At 46.5% G+C, this 17,766-nt stretch overlaps 1 protein-coding gene across 1 annotated transcript in view; it reads right to left on the bottom strand.

Annotated features, from left to right (window-relative positions):
* ELAC2 (elaC ribonuclease Z 2) overlaps positions 1-9,136 on the bottom strand; it is a 32,088-nt gene extending 22,952 nt beyond the window's left edge. The window contains exons 1-8 of the mRNA XM_023731068.1: positions 8,871-9,136; positions 8,038-8,088; positions 7,836-7,906; positions 7,034-7,098; positions 5,481-5,538; positions 4,380-4,460; positions 2,880-2,999; positions 1,547-1,605 (exon numbers count right to left, since the gene is read on the bottom strand). Of these exons, the coding sequence (XP_023586836.1) occupies positions 1,547-1,605; positions 2,880-2,999; positions 4,380-4,460; positions 5,481-5,538; positions 7,034-7,098; positions 7,836-7,906; positions 8,038-8,088; positions 8,871-9,097 (732 nt within the window). The 5' untranslated portion in view covers positions 9,098-9,136. The remainder of the gene's footprint in view (positions 1-1,546; positions 1,606-2,879; positions 3,000-4,379; positions 4,461-5,480; positions 5,539-7,033; positions 7,099-7,835; positions 7,907-8,037; positions 8,089-8,870) is intronic.
* Between the last annotated feature and the right edge of the window lie 8,630 nt (positions 9,137-17,766).

Here is a 17,766-nt window from a genome sequence, read left to right as displayed (position 1 = left end):
ACTCTGTTTGGTGCTTGGCTGAGTTCTTTATCTCTTCATTTGATGTTTTAGGGTTTCAGGATTGTTGTATTCTCTGTTCGGCTTAGTTTTTCCGATCTTTGCTGTGGAGGGACGGCGTGGTGCTTCTGCCTAGAGAGCCATTTTGCCAGAACTCCTCTCTGTTAAATCTTTATGAAATGTTTGCATTTTTGTTTAGATTCCTGAAGCCAGGAAGTTACTCCTGGGGCAAAGTCTCAAACTTGGGTCCCAAAGTCTTATTCTCAGGATTCTAGAGTTTCCAGTTTGGAAAATAGTGTCTTAGAGGAAGGGTATGTGTGCGCACCTAACACAACCAGACCCTGAGCAGTCCAAGAGCTGCTGGAAGTCCACTCTCTCCCATCTAGTTAGAGTCTCTCAGGCCCTTGTGCCCAAAGCCTGTGTTCTCTGACCTCCCAGAACTCAGACCTTCAGGTTCACTGGCTTCCACCCCCACAGCAGACAGGTGGCAAATTGGGGCTAGCCAGTGACAGCAGCTCTCAGAAGAGGCAACTGATGGCAAACAAGCAAAGTCAGGGCCGGCAGAACGCGGCTACCCAGCGTCAGAGCCTGCCAGTGCCCAGGAGCAGCTGCCGGGTAGCAGGGCAACCGCCAGAGTTTCTAAGAGTGAGCCCATAACAAATAAAACACATTCTGTCATGCCCAATATAAGTGATGTTGGAAGGATCTAGTGCAATTTAAAGATCATATAAAATAATTTTAAAAAGTTATTTTGCTACCTAAAAACTCAAGATACATGTAAGTAATAAACCTAAAGACAACAGTACTTAACTTTTATGAACATTACTATTATTGTTTGAATAAACTGATAGACATGATACTGGCAATGGCCCTGCAAATAACAACTATTATTGCTGACCTTCAGTGATCATTTTCACTTGTGAGTGCTAGAATTTAGATGACAGTTTCAAACACATTTTAAAATCAACATTATTTCTTAAAAAAAAAAAAGCCCTGCAAAAGGACAGGATACTCTCACTATAGTCTAGACAAAAGTTCATCTGTGGCAGGTAAGATATTATAATAAAATTTTTATGCAAAGTCCTATTAAAAACAGGCCATTAGCCATATCTTAAAAATAGTTTACTGTAATAAATTCTTTTAACAGAATTTGGTCAATTTCAGATTTGCAGATCTAGGCCTTTATGAATGCTAGCTAATATTAAAATTGGTCCGATGTTAACACCTTGACAACTACAGTACAAAGAAAGAAAATAAAACAGAGCTGAAAGAGTCCAAATAAAGGCCTCACTGATTTGAAGAAGAATAAAACTGCTTTTAACAATTCCTGGAATCCAGCCAAATAAAGAATACATATGTGGCCTGCCAGAGCACGGGAAGGGAATGTGAAAAGGATATAAAGTACAGGTGATATTGTGAGATACGTCTCTATCTGTGTTTCTGCTTGGCACAACTCAGCTGCTACCTTCAGATTACTGAACCGGTGCTAACCAGCTTGCTGGCTACCATGTGCACATTCCCTTAAAACTCAACAGAAAGGCTCTCTTACCTTACAGACAAAAGCTACCACCAAGGAAGGGTCCCTGCCGTCCATTTTCTGGCTAACACCTGATGAAAAACATATTTGGTTATAACTAAGTAAATGGCAAGTTTGTACAGGTTTCACAAATAGATGATAATCTGATCCCCAGTTTGACTTTAAGTAAAAATTAAATGGACGAAACCTTCCCAATACAAATGTCAAAAAATATACTAACATTCTCAAGCACACCTCTTTTTCCCTGTATGAGTACTTAAGTTGAGGTTTGGGTAAAAGTAAAACACTTTTGTTTTAGAATGGCAAGTGAAATTAAAAACAAATCCAAACACATTTTATATAGCAGTAGAGAAAACAGAAAAATAAACTGTAATGTGCTTTACAAACACATAACAGAATATGTGAAACAGCATGGATGATAAAAACGGCCTGCAGAGAAGGGGACAAGGAAGCTGGTGATAGGGAACCCAGGGTTGAGTAAGGATATTGTTGATGTGTAGTGAGATTGTTAACCATTGTCATAGGGCAACATTTGTAGTAACTGTTAAGTGAGAAACTATTTTGTTCTGTAAGCCTTCATCTTAAGTGAGAATAACAGCACAATTCGAAGAGCATAGTCAATGTCACTGAACTGTGCAGGTAGAACTTTTTGAAATGGTGTATCTTTGGCTATGTGTATTTTTACCAAAAAAAAAAGGTTGAGAAGTTAGAGGGTTGATATGTTGTGGGGTTGTTAACCAATGTCATAAAACATGTGTACTTCTGTTTCATGAGAAACTATTTGTTCTGTAAGCCTTCACCTGAAGTACAATTAAAAAAAAAAAAACGGCCTGCAGAGATACGTGGGTGTCACTCTCCTCCACCCCCCGTGTTATCCAGAAAAAGACAACCTTGGACAGAAAGGGACCTAATGTGCTTTCCTGGATATGAGTATCCTTAAACAGTCTCACCCCTTCAAGACCCTAATCTTGGAATTTTAAGTCAGTTTCTCAGTATGTTGTCACTCTGGAAGAAAAGGTGCTGACCATTCACTGGTATGACTGTTTTGTCAGCTTAGCAGGTACAGCTTCTCATCAAAAGTGAAGCTGCATTAAGGAAAACTACAATCTGCCAGGCCCTGCCCTCCTCTGGTAAAGCGAACACAAAGCTTTGGGCCTCCCCAGGGCTATAGACTGGCCTTAGAGCTCAGGTACTACCACAGCCTTTCTCCTCCCCACAGACCAACATGCCAAGGACAACACGTCTGTCCTTACACACATCATTTCTTATAACAATGATTCCAGTTTAGAGCATCACAGGGAGAGAATGCAAGTCCCTCCCAGCGACCTGTATGAAGCACCGTTACCATATGGAAAGTGCTGCTCATTTTCAGTTGATCCAGAGTCTGAAGGCTGCTTTGGACTGAGCCTGCCGAGAGGTCTTTCTGGTCTCTGGGCTGGCTGGTGGTCTCTACAGCTCTGCTCACCTGGTCAGTACAAGAAACAAGCAACTTACCACATACACTGAGCTCACTGCCAAAGCCCAGATGTTCATGTGTGCAAATGCCAGAAAGCCAGTTAAATTCAGCATGCTTCTGATTAGAGGAGAAAATAACTAGTTACCTCCCCAACTAGTCTGAGTACTAATACATCTTACTCATCTTTATGTCTCTGTGTATCTCAGAGCCTTATCCGTAGTAAGAACTCCACAGTCTTTGTTGACTAAAAAGCAAGAAGGCTGCAGGCTGGTTTGTACATGTTAATCACTCTAAATAAACCGACCTAGGTCTGAATGTTAGTTCCCGCGTTGAGAAGCATCCCAGTTTGCAGTTATGTCTCAAGGTGAAAATAATAACTCAGTGCTCTGAGAAGCTGGAGTACAGCTGCTGGTCTCAACAGAAGCCCTGCCTGCTCCTCCATGTCCACTGGGTATCAGGAAAACAATGAGCAGCAAAACCGAGCCACTGAGGCCCTGATCACAAATGCATATAAAAGTAAACTGCTCAGGGCCCTGGAGGGGAGAAAGGGTGCTAGAAAGAAGGGCAGGGGGACACGGATGGGCCGGGGCATGAAGGCAGCTGCAGGTAGGTCAGAGAAAACATCTGGCCGGGAGTGACCAGGCCAGGAGAGTTCCAGCCAGACTCACCCTCTCACCAGCCCAGAGGCACTTGTGCCTTTGCTTTGACCACCCCCTCACCTCCCTCCCTCCTCCCACCCTGGGGGCAATGTAAGCCTCATCTCCTGGCAGCTTGTGGCTACTCTGGCCTTCTTGGGTATGCTCATCCATACCCCTAAGAAAGTAGCATACTAGTTAGCACCGTCAAGGAAAGTACCAACTGCCCTGGACTCTATCTACATCTAAGTAAAGCCTAATACAGAATGTGTCAGCCTGGCTCAAGGACGAGACTGATGTGGCAGAATCTGATCTAGAAGTCAAAGCCATATCATCAGACCATGGTACCTGAGAATGCTGGCACGAGCTTCTGACCCTAGCTTCTTGTAGGATGTCATTACCCATGTTTAATGTTCACCTACACATCTTGCCAGATCCTCTCAAACAAAGGTACTTAACAGCTGTGGCGAATAAACCTCATGCAAGGAATGAGCAAACCTGAGTGCAGTCTACTTTCTGACAGCACGCTCAATATTCCAAAGTACAATCACTGTCATTTCACATGAGTTAATGTATCTGTCCACAGGGCTGGAAGCTCCTCCAGGGCAGGCGTCACCTCTCAGCTCCTCTGCTCAATCTCCTAATCATGCTCCGAACAAGGTCCACAGCGCGAGTAATCTACCAGCTTCTATCTTCACCCACATCCTCCTTCCTTACGACCGAGGACCTACACCCTCCTCCTCGGAAATCTGACCTTTATATTCACTGTGGATGGGGATCTGGAAAACCGTCATGGTTTCATCTTTGTATTCCGGCGCTGAGTGGGGTCGCACAGCTAAGTGATAAAGAGGCAACAGAAAACACGGCTGCATTAGTAAAGGCATCACAAAATTAATTCTAGAGATCACTAACCACAAGCAACTCAATTTCCTCGCATTTTTGGTGGAAATTTGTCACTAAAATGAGAATTTCCGAGTAGATTAAAGCTTTTAGAAAAGAAACAAAAACGTACTTCTATCAGCCATTAATATTTACTACATCCAAGAAAAAACATGTTATCGTGACTATTGACTATCCTCTAGGCACAAGTTAACACACAGCATTGTGAGGCAAGAAAATCCACCGTCTCAACTATAAGAACCAGTATACATTTGAGGAGTCCCGAGATGGTGCAAACAGCAATGCCCTTTGCTGCTGTTTGGAGGTTCAAGTCCACTCAACGTGGCAATCTGCTTCCAAAAAATCAGCCATGAAAACCCAGTGGAGTTTACCTTCCACTCTGACACACATGGGGTCACCATGAGTTGGAAATGACTCTGGCACCTGAATTTAACACATTTTGAAATATCAACGCTCGTACTAACGAGCAGCATTCACAAGCCGAAGATGTGCACCGGCCCCAAGATGAGAGCCCTGCCCGCATCTATGGCTGTGTCTCTTCCCATCGAGAGGCCACTTCCTGCCGGCACAGCTATGGCTGAAGTTCAGTGTACAAAGGGGGACACAAAACCTTTACATCCCTCTATTCGCATCTCCTCTTCCCACTGCAAGAAGTCAAGGCAGATCAACTATCAGAGCCACATCTAGGACTAGGAAAAGAGCCCCGGTGCTTGAGTGGAGACCATGACACAGAATACACACCTTTTTATAGCACTGCTGCCTATCTAGTCTATATTTTGGTGGCGTGAAGTAGAGATGTAGAAAATGCTTCAGGCAATATTCTGAAAATGCCCCTTACACTGATGAAGAGTTTGATTTTAAGGTTTGATGTGGGTCTATTTTTATGGATTGCAATTTGAGAGGTTGGAGCATATACGGGAAAGAAATGGAGAATGAGTCACTGTCACAGACATACCCAGGTCTATTCCTTTCAATGGGCCAGAAAATACTTTGATAGCTTCAAGATATTTTTCCTAAAAAAGAAAAAGAAGGTAATGAGAAATTATGGTTGCAAGAATGCAGAACACAGCAATATATGCAAGTCCACAGAGATGTTAACAGGTACCATATCAAACAAATTGTAACAGACATCTTCAACCTCATCTACATCAACGCTTACTTAGAATACTCACTGTATGTTATACACTAAGGATTTAGTCCCCATAAAGTTTAGGATTCAGTGAAGAAGGCAAAAATTAAACAAATGATAACTCAAATAGCCACTTAATACAACTGTGATAAGTGCTATGCCATAAAAACGAAAAGATGCAGGCTGCAGGGATCCAATGTGTCTGGGGAGTCAGGGGCAGCTCCTGAGTGAACAGCCTTTCAGCTGAGCCCTAAAGGACTGCTCAGGAGACAGGCAGGGAACGAGAGGAGGGAAACCAGACAAACTAAACCTCTGACTCACGGTGATCCCACATGTTTCAGAGCAGAATTGCTCCACAGAGTTTTCAAGGCTGTCATCTATCAGAAGATTGCCAGGCCTTTTTTCCAAGGCACCTCTGGGTAGGTTCAAACCGCCAACCTTTCAGTTAATAGTTGAGAACTTAGCCATTGTACCACTCAGGGACCCTGTAAGGAGCACTCTAGAAAGAACTCATGTATGGATGTAAGCCCTGAGATGGGAAGGGGCATCACTGGGGAACAGAAGGTTAGAATAGCTAAGAGTTGGCCAAAGTAGCTGCAGCTTGGTGAGGAGAATACAGAGGGAAGCATGGGGAAGGGCCAAGCCTGCAGGACTTGTAGCCACATCAAGGTGTTTGGGTTGTACTGCAATGGAAAGCCCTGGAGGGTTTTAGGCTGGGAAGTGACATGCCTACACATGGGCTACTGTGTGGCAGACAGATTAGAGAGACAAACCTGGACAGGGAAGGCTGTAGCAGACAGGGTGAAAAATAATGAAGGCTTTGATGACACAGAGGCAAATGGATAGATGTGACGTATTTTGATGACAGAATTAACAGGACTTGGTGATTAACTGCCTTTCTTCCTAAGAACTAGGAAGTGAACAGCTGCACTCCATAGGTTTGGCATCAACAATATGCACACAAGCTCTCTTGTGCACAAGTTCACACAGATGGCTGGTCTGGAAGGTATGAAGACGTCTAAAACTTAATAAATAAGGACAAGAGCTACCATTTACTGAGTGCCTACTGGATGCCAAACATCTAATGAAGTGATTTAGTGCTTTATATGTGCTACCTCATTTAATCCTTAACAATAACTCTATGAAACATTATAGTCATTTTATAAATGAAGAAACTGAGGCTCAGAGAAGTCAAGTAAGTCATTCAAGGTCACACAATGTTTTGAACTCAGGTCTATTCACCTTGCAAGGTGAAGTGTTCAGCTACTGCATTACCAGTTATCTCAAAGACCACTTTGCAAAAATAAAAGTTAGTTACTATCACTAACATTAAATGGGGAGGGGGCTGGAGTTTGAAAGCTGCCTCAGGAGATACTCACCAGTTGTGGAGGTCCAGAAAGCACACACTTTGGAAGCCCCGTTTCCTTCAAAGTAAGAATCATTCCTAAAAAAGGATGAATAAAATCAACACCTCAAACACAGATCACTCATTAATGTGATCTATAGCCACGACCACGAGAACAGCCCTCACTTATCCAGTGATTCATCTACTTGTTTTCATTCCCACTTCTCCAAAGTCATCATGGAGAGTGTGCAGAGCCGAGGTGATGCTGGCCTGAGGTGAGTGAGGTGTCTAGGCCGCACAGCTTAAGGAGGTGCTCACTCTCAGGGTTGGACAAGTGAAGGGGTGGCCTTAAATTTCACACCCCAGCCCTAGTCTTAGTCCTGAACAGGTCTCAAAAGCTCCACTCCCTCCTAGCACATTGTGATGCTTACAGAATTTGGCTGCAACACGGCCTTGGCCTTCCTAGCAGGGAGATGAGTAACAGGGTAATCTGGATAGTGGGTGTCTCTGTGTGGCTGCCAGGGTCTCAGTGATAAACAGACTTACTGTAATCACATCTTCTGTATTATCCATTTACTCCCACAGATCTCTGGCCCAGCAGCCCAAGAAACCAAGTGGATGCCATGCTAAAATCCACTTTAGCAGGAAGGCTGTATCCACGTTAAAATCTGCTCTTCTGAGTCACAGCTTTTGATGCTCCAAGCTGCAGCAGACTAGGCTGCCACAGAAAGAATTCCAGCTCCTCTGGACCCACAGGATTGGCAGAAAAAGGGCAAGACAGGTTAAAATCCCAGAGACTCCCCTCCAACCTCTGATCCTGGAAAGATCATACTCACCACACAACCCCCCAACATTACACCAATGCATTCGTGTCAGGAATATGTTGTCCAAACGGGCAACCTTCAGCCTAAGAAAGAGAAGACATTTGGCAGGATAAAATGACCAGGGACCACTTATGTGATAAAAACAGTCTCGCCTCTCACCTCAGCTTTCGAACCCCATAACCACCCCCAAACCAAAGGAAAATGGCTGACTCACTTGTGCTCCTGCATTAGTCGCTGGATGCCTTCTCCACAGTTGAAGAGATACCTACAGGGCAAACGTTACCCAAAATACTCAGAAGATTTCTTTTATGTGAAATCTTTGACAGCAATCAGACACTTCATTGTAGACTCTGAACTAAAAAAATCTACATTGTACCACCAGGCCGCATTTCTGCCAGGTTTTGAACCCTCCTCAGCAGAGGCAGGGAGGGCTGGCGGCGTGGGTAGGATGGTGCTGGGGCCAGACGGATCATTCCCCCCATCACCTCCTCATCAGACCTGTCAACCCCACCGACTATGAGGCCAGTGCCTCAGGCCCAGGGGAGAAAGTGCCCCTCAGGATGTGCTAAGACCAAGCCGGAAACCAAAAGGGTTGGGAAGAGGATGGTTAGGGAAACCAAACTCTCCAAGGATCCCTGGAAACCATATGGGCATGCCCATCCACTGCCGTTCAGTCAATTCCGACTCATAGGGACCCCACAGGGCTTCCAACGCTGTAGATCTCTAGGAAGCTGACTGCCACATCTTTCGCCCGCGGAGCAGATGGCGATTTCCAACCGCGGACATTTCGGTTCGCAGTCAAGCGCTTTAAGCACTGCGCCACCAGGGCTCCTTTATAGGCATACAGAGGTCAGGAACCTAAGACCGCCCCCCACCCCCAGCCACCAAAAGGCCCAGAACCGCTGCAACAGTGAAATCCCTCTTGTGTAAGACAGGAGAAACAGAAGCCCAGAGAGGTGTGCGACGGCCCCGGGCTGCACAGCACTCAGGGCCCGGCGGGATGGGGTGGGCGGAGCTGGGTAAGGGGGTGCAGCGAGGCGCACTGACCGGTTGTACTCGGAGAACACGTAAAGCGCAGCGCCCGCGTCCCGGCCGCCGGCGGCCACCACCTGCAGGTACACAGTGTTCGGGCCCCCGGGCTCCCATGACTGACCGCGCTTCTCCCGCGTGCGTAAGTGCCGCAGCGGGTCCTTTGGCGGCCGCTGGCGGCGGGCGGGCCCCTGCGACATGGTACGTCCAGCCGCGGCCCGCAGCAGCGAGCGGAGAGCCCACATGCACCCACTTCCCTCAGACCTCGGAAAGGCCAGGCACCACCGTCCGCCTTCCCCAAGCACCGCCGCTCCGCTCCGCATGGCGGGCCTGGCCAATCAGCACGCTGCGAACCGACCGTCCCCGCCTACGCGGGGCTGCGCATCCAATAGTGAGGAGCCTTGTAGCTCCGGACCTGTCAAGGGCGGGGGCCATAGAGAGGAGGAAGACTAGAGCGCCTTGAACAGCCCTCCCCTCGTCCCTTTCCGGCTTTCTCAGAGTCAGCTTTCCTGATACAGTCCCCCAACCTGGGGCGGGACTTCCGGAAGCGCAGTGCCTGAAAAAACTCGGAGTCTGTACTTGCGCTGTTTGGTTGGAGTCCCGTATCCACCGATTAGTTTGTTCTTCAATACCGACTTAATATGGCTGTTATGAGAATTTAATGTAAGGAGATAAATTATTTAGCGCTAACGCTTAGAAGCTTTAGCTGATTTTATTTCCATTGTAATACTTAAGAATACATGTTTCAAATGGTAGTTCTTGCTCAGAAGCAGAGATAGACTGTGAGACAACTGTGTCCACGTGATTAAAACCGGTTGCTGTCGAATCGACTCCGACTCAGCGACCCTATACGACAGAGTAGAACTGCCCCATAGGGTTTCTAAGGAGCGGCTGGTGGGTTCGAACTGCCAACCGTTTGGTTAGCAGCCGAGCTCTTGACCACTGCGCCACCAGCGCCCCGGTGTACGTGATTAGAGCATTCTTATTTGGAGGAGAGCTAGCCCCTCCTGTTTATCTAGTGGGCACAGACTTGCTTTCTCTCGACTGAGGGTAGGTTGGAGCAGGTAAGTCTTCTAGATTCTCAATGCAAAATCTAGGTTCATCCCTCATTCTCAATGAAATATTTTCTCGGTGGCTCCTTTTGGGCCCTGTCTTCAGTTCTCCCGGGTCAGAGAAGGGGAGGTGTAGTCAGAGTTAAGTAGGTCCGGGAAGAGTGCTTTACACACCACCTGCCGCTAGAGGGCCACAACTGTGGAACTGTTGAGGCGCTAAGACACCTAGCAACCCTGACATGGCCCCTGGGGGAGCCAAGGGCCTCTGAAACTCTGAAGTTGGAGTTTTCAGCAGGATATTGGCTCAAAATGGAAATAAGTTATAAGAAATACAGTAATAATTTTTACACAATCGATTTTTTATATTGAGAGTCTTATCTAACACACAACTAAACGATTCAAGTATGTGTGGTAATATGGTATAATCCCGGGACAGAAAAATGGTGTTAGGGAAGACTTCACACAGAACGTATGGTATGGTTGGGATTTGAGGAGTGGAAAAAAAAGGACGTTTCTAGGATGGCAGATGAAGAAGAGTATTCAAGCCAGAGGGAGCAGCCTGTGTGGAGACATGAAGGAAAGAGGGTTGACTGTTTCTAGGGAACTGTGCAGAGTGATACATACCCAGTCTTCACTGAGTGCCAGCTCTGTGACAGGGACTCTTCCAAGAGTTTTTCATATATTAATAATGTCATCTTCGCCAACGTCCTGTGAGGTATCTCTTATTATTATCTCCATTTCACAGATGAGAAACTGAGGCATGCAGGGATTAACTTGCCCACGATTACAAAGCTAGTAAGTAATGGAGTAAGAATGGAAACCCAAGCAGTCTAGTTCCAAATATTACATTCTTCCCACCTCACTATGTTGTCCTTCAAGCAGCTTGCTCTTACTGGAGGATAGAGGGAGGATAAAGCAGGATAAAGGAGAGCCAGGGCATGTAGCTGGGAAGTTAGCAGAAGGAAGATTATGACTTGGAGTTTTAATTATATGTTGCAGGTCAGGGTTTTTCAGACTGAGATTCTCAGATCTCTGAGGGTTTGTTGATTTATCTTGGGGATATGAGAATTCTATAGAAATTCTACAGTTTAGCACTTTCCATTTGAAGGTATTGTAAAATAATGTAATTACTAGAAGCCTCAGGGAGGCCACTGGGTTAAGGATGCCACCCACCTCAGTGCTGCGTTTGCTTTGCTAGTTCTGGTTCTGCTGGTGCCAGGTGATTTCCCAAGGGATCAAGATTTACTGTTTAATTATGAACTCACATGAATTTCACAGATATAATCTCAGCGATCTCAAATGTATTGTTTTCATGGAAGGCAGCTCCTTATGTTACTCACATTTGAGAAAGCCCATTGCAGGACGCTAAGCCAGGGGAGGCATGGGAGGCAGATGCTGTGTTCCCTGGAGGTGACCCCCAGTGTGTCAAGATTCCCTTGGGGCCCTGGGTACCAGGGACCATCCAGGGAGGGGGCCTGCCCATGGGAACAGCTAGAAGTCTCGAGAAGCGGTGTGGTGTGGCACAGTCAAGAGTTCATGGACTTTGGGGCCAGCCTGCTCTGAGTTGGAGTTTGGGGCCTGACCCAGACCAGCCAGGTAACCTTGGTCAAGTTTCTTAGCCGTTCTGAGCCTAGCATGCCAGGACTGTCATAAGGTTTAAAGGAGATAGTAGAGGTAAAGTCCACTACCTGTCTGTCAGTTTGTCATACCGTGGTGGCTTCTGTGTTGCTATGATGCTGGAAGCTATGCAACCAGTATTTCAAATACCATCAGAATCACCCATGGTGGATGGGTTTCAGCAGAGCTTCCAGACTAAGACAGACTAGGAAGAAAGGCCTGATGATTTACTTCTGAAGAATAGCCAATGAAAATGCTATGGATCATAAGAAAATATTGTTCAATATAGGGCTGGTAGATGAGCCCCCTAGGTTTTAAGGCAATCAAAATACGCACTGGTCACAACAATGGACTCACACATGCCGACAATCATGAAGATGCACAGGACCAGGCAGGTTTCATTCTGTTGTCCATAAAGTCACCGTGAGTCAGAACTGATGATAGCAACTAACAACAGAGGTAAAGGCCTTGAGACAGAGCACGTACTTGATAAACAGTTCTCTCTCTCCCTTCCTCACCAGGCTGAGAATATCATCCCCTTTCTCTTTCTGGCAGTTCCCATGCTGAATAATTGTCATCATTTACTTGTTTGTACTTCGCTCTAGGAGGTGTCCTCCTTAGGGACAAAGGAGACGGATTATGGATTTTATTCTCAGGGCAATGGAAACTGATGGTGGTATTCTGCCCCAGGGCAGTGGAATGCTGAAAGGATCAGATGACCATTTGCAGCTCCTCACTCTGGCTGTCGCATGGAGAGGAGATGGGAAGGGAGGGCAGGAGCCTTAGAAGGCCACTGTAGCGGCTCAGGTGATCACAGCCTAGCCTAGGCAGAGATGGCGGAGAGGAAAAGAAGTGGGATAAGTTAAGGGTATGGTTTTGAAGTGGAGTCCTCAGTACTTCTGAAGGATTGGTGGGGGCAAGGTAGTGATAAAGGAAATTCGGGAATCAAGGCTAGCTCCAAGTTTTTAACCTGGGCAAGTGGGTGGGTAGGGTTGCCTTTTATTGTTGTTTGGGTGCCATCCATTCAATTCCCACTCATAGTGACCCTATAGGACAGAGTAGAACTGCCCCAGAGGGTTTCCAAGGCTGTAATCTTTGCTGAAACAGACTGCCACATCTTTCTCCAGCAGAGCGGCTGGTGGGTTCTAACCGCTGATGTTTTGGTTAGCAGCCAAGTGCTTAACCACAGTGACACCAGAGCTACTTTGCCTTTTACTAGGACAGTAAAAGACAGAGGGGAGCAGATTTAGGGTGAAAAGCGACAGTTCTGTTTTCATCATGCTACGTTTGGACAGGGTAGACCTGCCCATAGGTTTCCAGGGAGCGGCTGGTGGATTCAAACTGCTGACCTTTTGGTTAGCAGCCAAACTCTTAACCACTGCACCACCAGAGATCCATTAAATGTAGAGGGAGTCCCTGGTGGTGCACATGGTTAGCGCTTGGCTGCTAACCAAAAGGTTGGTGGTTCAAGGCCACCCAGAGGTACCTTGGAAGAAAGTCCTGGCAATCTACTTCTGAAAAAATCAGCCATTGAAAACCCATGAAGTACAGTTCTATTTTGCACACAGGAGAGTTGATGTGAGTTGGAGTCTATTGGACAGCAACTGGTTTATTGTGTGTGGATAAATCAAGTAGTCGGGCATATGTGTAAGAGCTCGGCTGCTAACCAAAAGGTTGGCAGTTCAAATCCACTAGCCCTCCTTGGAAACCCTGTGGGACAGTTCTACTCTGTCCTGTAGGGTCGCAGTGAGTCAGAATCGACAGGAAAGCAAGGGGTTTTAGGATTGAAGATACAGATCTGGAATTCATTGACATTCAGATGTTGTTTAAAGGCACAGGGCTAGATGGGATCTCCTAGGGTGAGTAATCTCATACAGTGAAGAAAATTTGGCCCAGGCCCAATCCTGGGGTACTGCAACATTTCCATTACTTACATCTTAAGCAGAGGGTCCCTGTGGCACGGAGGTTAAATGCTCAGCTGCTAACTGAAAGGACAGCGGTTCGAACCCACCAGTGGCTCTGCAGGAGAAAGATGTGGCAGTCTGCTTCCGTAAAGATTATAGTCTTGGAAAGCCTACGGGGCAGTTCTGCTCTGTCCTGCAGGGTTGCCATGAGTTGGAATCAGCTCGACAGCAGTGAGTTTGGTGGGTTTGGAAAGGAAGATGAGAAGGAGCAGCCAGGGAAGCAGAGGAAACCTGGTAGAGTGTGGAATCTCAAAACTAAGAAAGTTTTTCAGCAAAGAGGGCGAATTTAATCAGGCAAATGCTACTGAAAGGTCAGTTACAGTAAAACAGGGGAGTGGCCACAAGTAGCCCAACTGTCCCTATATTCCATGCTGTGCCGGCTGATCAGAGCATTTTCTCCCCCTAACCACAGACACTACCTCAGAATCCTTCTTAACACTGTTTCTGAAGGCCACTACTCATATACTGGCTGGTGCATGTAAATTAAATCTGTTTGCCATTCCTGGTGTAAAACCTCCTGGTGTTGTAGACGAAGAAGCTGAGCCCCAGAGAGGCAGTTACTCTCCCAGTATCTCACCAGTAGATCCCAGTTCTCTGACTTCAGTCTGCCAGTGTGGTAGGATGATGAGGAAAGACATACGTATGTGGGTTCTCTGATGTTTCTGTGGAATCATTAGCCTAGGGAGGTTACTTTGAAGAAACTGAAAGTGGTCTTCTGTAATGTCAGGAGGGGAAGTAGAAGGATGGGGACCTATGCTGGCTTAGAGACCTTGCTGTGGGAGTGTCCCTTCATCTACCACAGGGAACTTGGCCTTGGTGGTTATAAAGACACTGAAACTCGAGCACACTAATAAAAGCAGTTAGCAGCCGCAATTCATTGAGGACTTACCCTGTACCAGGCCCTCTGCATAGTGCTTTTCACAGATTGTCTCATTTGGAATTACTCTGGCCCCATCTGCCCGGTCTGGGGTCAGTTGCATCGTGGCTGATTCCATATTTCAAACACTCATAGAGCGCTCATGAAACACCTGTGGTGTTCTCTGGGTCATCTGTAGACGCATGCATGCACAGAGAGGAGAAAAAAGCCCCAACCTGTTGCCTTTGAGCTGATTCCAACTCATGGTGACCCTATAGGACAGAGTAGAATTGTCCCACAGGGTTTCCAGCACTGTAAATTCTTTACTGAAGTGGACTGCCCATCTTTCTCTTGTGAAGCCGCTAGTGGGTTAGAACCACAGACCTTCCAGTTAGCAGTCAAGGGCTTTTAACCCACTTCATCACTAGGGCTCCATCCCGGAAAAAGCCCACCTGTGGTTAAACAAGGCTGGCAGGGTATTTGCTAATTCAGTATTCTTGAGGACCTTTATAGACCATAAACCACCCTGAGGCAGGAGAATCAGCTTACCTCCCCAGGACCCTGGCCCAGGAAACCGGGCACAGGACCCCTTTCTCCAAGAGCCACTAATATTTCTGCTCCCTCTCCAGAGACTGCGGGGTATGTTCAAAGTGGGATTGTGGGGGAACTCCTCTCCCTCATGAGCTTTCTCCCCAGTTTGTGTCCCCTTCACTTCCCTGGGGGCTTAGGCTTCTGGAAACCAAAGCCCTGAAGACTTTGTTCTCTGCCTTCTCCTCTGCTGATGCCTCACAGAGGGGTCCTAGCTGCCTGCAGGGGGAAGTACAAAGTTGGGAACCACTGGGAGGGGAAGTCAGTTCACATTTGAAAGACATTGTCCAACCTCATTTGTGACAGCCAGCCTGTGTCAGCTCATGGCCTCCTTTGGCCAAGCAGTTCACCTTCTCCCCCCACCATCCCCACCTCCTCGCACCTTCCTCCCTTCACAAAGGTTTCGAGGATCACAGATACCTGACGTTAGTGTTTAAGACCATGCTACAGGCTCCTGTTTTCTAAGAAAAAAAACTCATACAAGATTTTCTGCATCTTTATGCTTATCCTTGCTCCCCGCCCCTCCCTCCCTGACTCTCAGAACAAGACTAGAGGGAGCTGGTAGCAACCACTCTGCGTTGCAGCTCAGCTGGTAGGATGCCTGGAGAGCAGCCAGTGGCCTGGGTTGCGTCTCCTGATAAGCCATCAATTTCTTTCTCACCCAAAACATCTGGTTTAGGGTCCTGAGTTATGAGCTAATATTAAATGTAAAAGTTTATAGCATCACATATATAATACTGTTGATTGGAAACATCAAGAAAAGTAATTGACGGGAGGGGACTTGGTATGACCAGCTGGTCGAACATCTGGATGGGATCCAAGAGGCCTGAATGGAATTCCCAATCCATCCATTCTTTCTTGACCAGCAATACCTAGCTTGGGAATCTTTAAAGATTTTCACTTTACAACTTTTCCACGTGTTTTATATACAGTAATGTGAATGTGTGTTTTGGTTAACTGAAGAAGGCTAAAATAAAATAACTAAAGTTTGTATGCTTTTATTTGTCTATTCATTAGACTTTTGTTGGTTTTCCCTATTTCCCTAGCCTCATTGTTTTACCACCTGTGGCCGCTTGGTGGCAGTGTACGCCCATTTTGCTCCTTTGGGCTAAGATTTGTGATGATTGCAGCTATCCACTCATCCAGATGGTTTGCAGCTGAGCGTCCCAGAAGGCGGACAAGTTCTTACCAGTCTGGCACTTTGTTCTCAGGGGGCTTCACTTGATATACATTACTTAGCTCTCCACAAAATTCCTCAGTCAAATGCATCTCTGTGACCAATAACCTGAAGTTAAACAAGCCTTGTGGTGACCCTGTGCTCCTTTTGCTGAATAGCTCCCCTTCTTTCACTTGTTCCTCTGGTTTGGTTCACATTAGACACCATGGACTTCCCAGTCTCCTCTGACACATTAACCAGTTAACCAGTTGTGACTGAGTCAACCCCAACTCAGGGTGACGCCATGTGTCAGAGTAGAACTGTGTTCCACAGGGTTTTCAGCAGCTGATTTTTTGGAAGTAGATCACCAGGCTTTTCTTCCCAGGTGTCTCTGGGTGGATTTGAACTGCCACCCTTTTGGTTAGCAGCCATGCGTGTTAACCATTTGTACCACCCAGGGGCTCCCCGGACACATTAGGGTCCAAGATTTAAGAAGGGCAGGGATTTCTTAATTGCAGGGTCTTCTCAAGCAGCTCCTTGCCAGGATATCAGGCAGAAAGGAATTTGTACCCCATGGACCAACTCACATTGGCTGAGAGTAGCTGCTTGGACTGCTGTGTTGAGAAGGATTCTCAGGACTCAGGTCCATGCTCGGAGAACAAGAATGCTATGCTTGATTAGCAATGTCTGCTAGATTTGCCACTGTTTTACTTCACCATTTGGTGTGGGGAAGAGAGGAGGAGATGCCTGATATACAGTATTGCCTGTTGTTAGGTGCCTTGGAGTCGCTTCCAACTCAGAGCCACCCTGTGTATAACAGAATGAAACACTGCCAGGTCCTGCACCATCCTCACTATTGTTGCTATGCTTGAGCCCATTGTTGCAGCCACTGTGTCGGTCCATCTCCTTGAGGGTCTTCCTCTTTTTCACTGGCCATCTACTTTACCAAGCATGATGTCCTTTTCCAGGGACTGATCCCTACTGATAACATGCCCAAAGTGTGTGAGACGAAGTCTCGTCATTGCTTCTTAGGAGCATTCTGGCTGTACTTCTTCCAAGACAGATTTGTTCGTTCTTTTGGCAGTCCATGGTATATTCAATATTCTTCACCAGCACCGCAACTCGAAGGCCTGGTGTGAGCTATATAGTTGAAGTAGTTTTTATTTTCTACATTTCTTTTCCCCCCCTCATTTTTTGTGCATTTGGCATCCAAAAAGTTGCTGCTCAGGGAAAAGTGTGGTTGGCCTTCCTGTATGACATACAGTGAGCCTGCTCCTCCAGTGGGAAGCAAATCACTGTGGCAGCCCCTTTCCTCCAGAGTACAGAAGGCAGCTTGCAGAATGGATAGCAAAACCCGTTCATATACATGTCATTTGATCACTCTTTACTGAGCATCTATTACGTTCTAAAATAGAGATGAAAGAATGATTAAAAACCTGTGAACTATTTACAGAAGCTAGATGTTTTTAAAAGATGGAACTAGAGGAGGTGATCTGTCACCTGAGAATGTGTTAGGAAAGCAAATGTGTAGGCCCCACCCCAGACCTACAGAATCAGAAACTCCGGGGGGGTGAGGTCCACTGTCTCTGTTGTGATTCTGATGTCTGCTCAGCTTGGAGAGTACTGTGTTGAGTAACTTCCCTCCTTCTCTCCTTTCTCCCTCCCTCCCTCCCTTATTAAC

The sequence above is a fragment of the Trichechus manatus genome, unplaced genomic scaffold (assembly GCF_000243295.1).
Source record: "Trichechus manatus latirostris isolate Lorelei unplaced genomic scaffold, TriManLat1.0 scaffold00040, whole genome shotgun sequence".
Lineage (NCBI taxonomy): Eukaryota > Metazoa > Chordata > Mammalia > Sirenia > Trichechidae > Trichechus > Trichechus manatus.
Note: the sequence above shows the minus strand (reverse complement) of the source record. Positions and strands in the feature narration are given on the sequence as shown.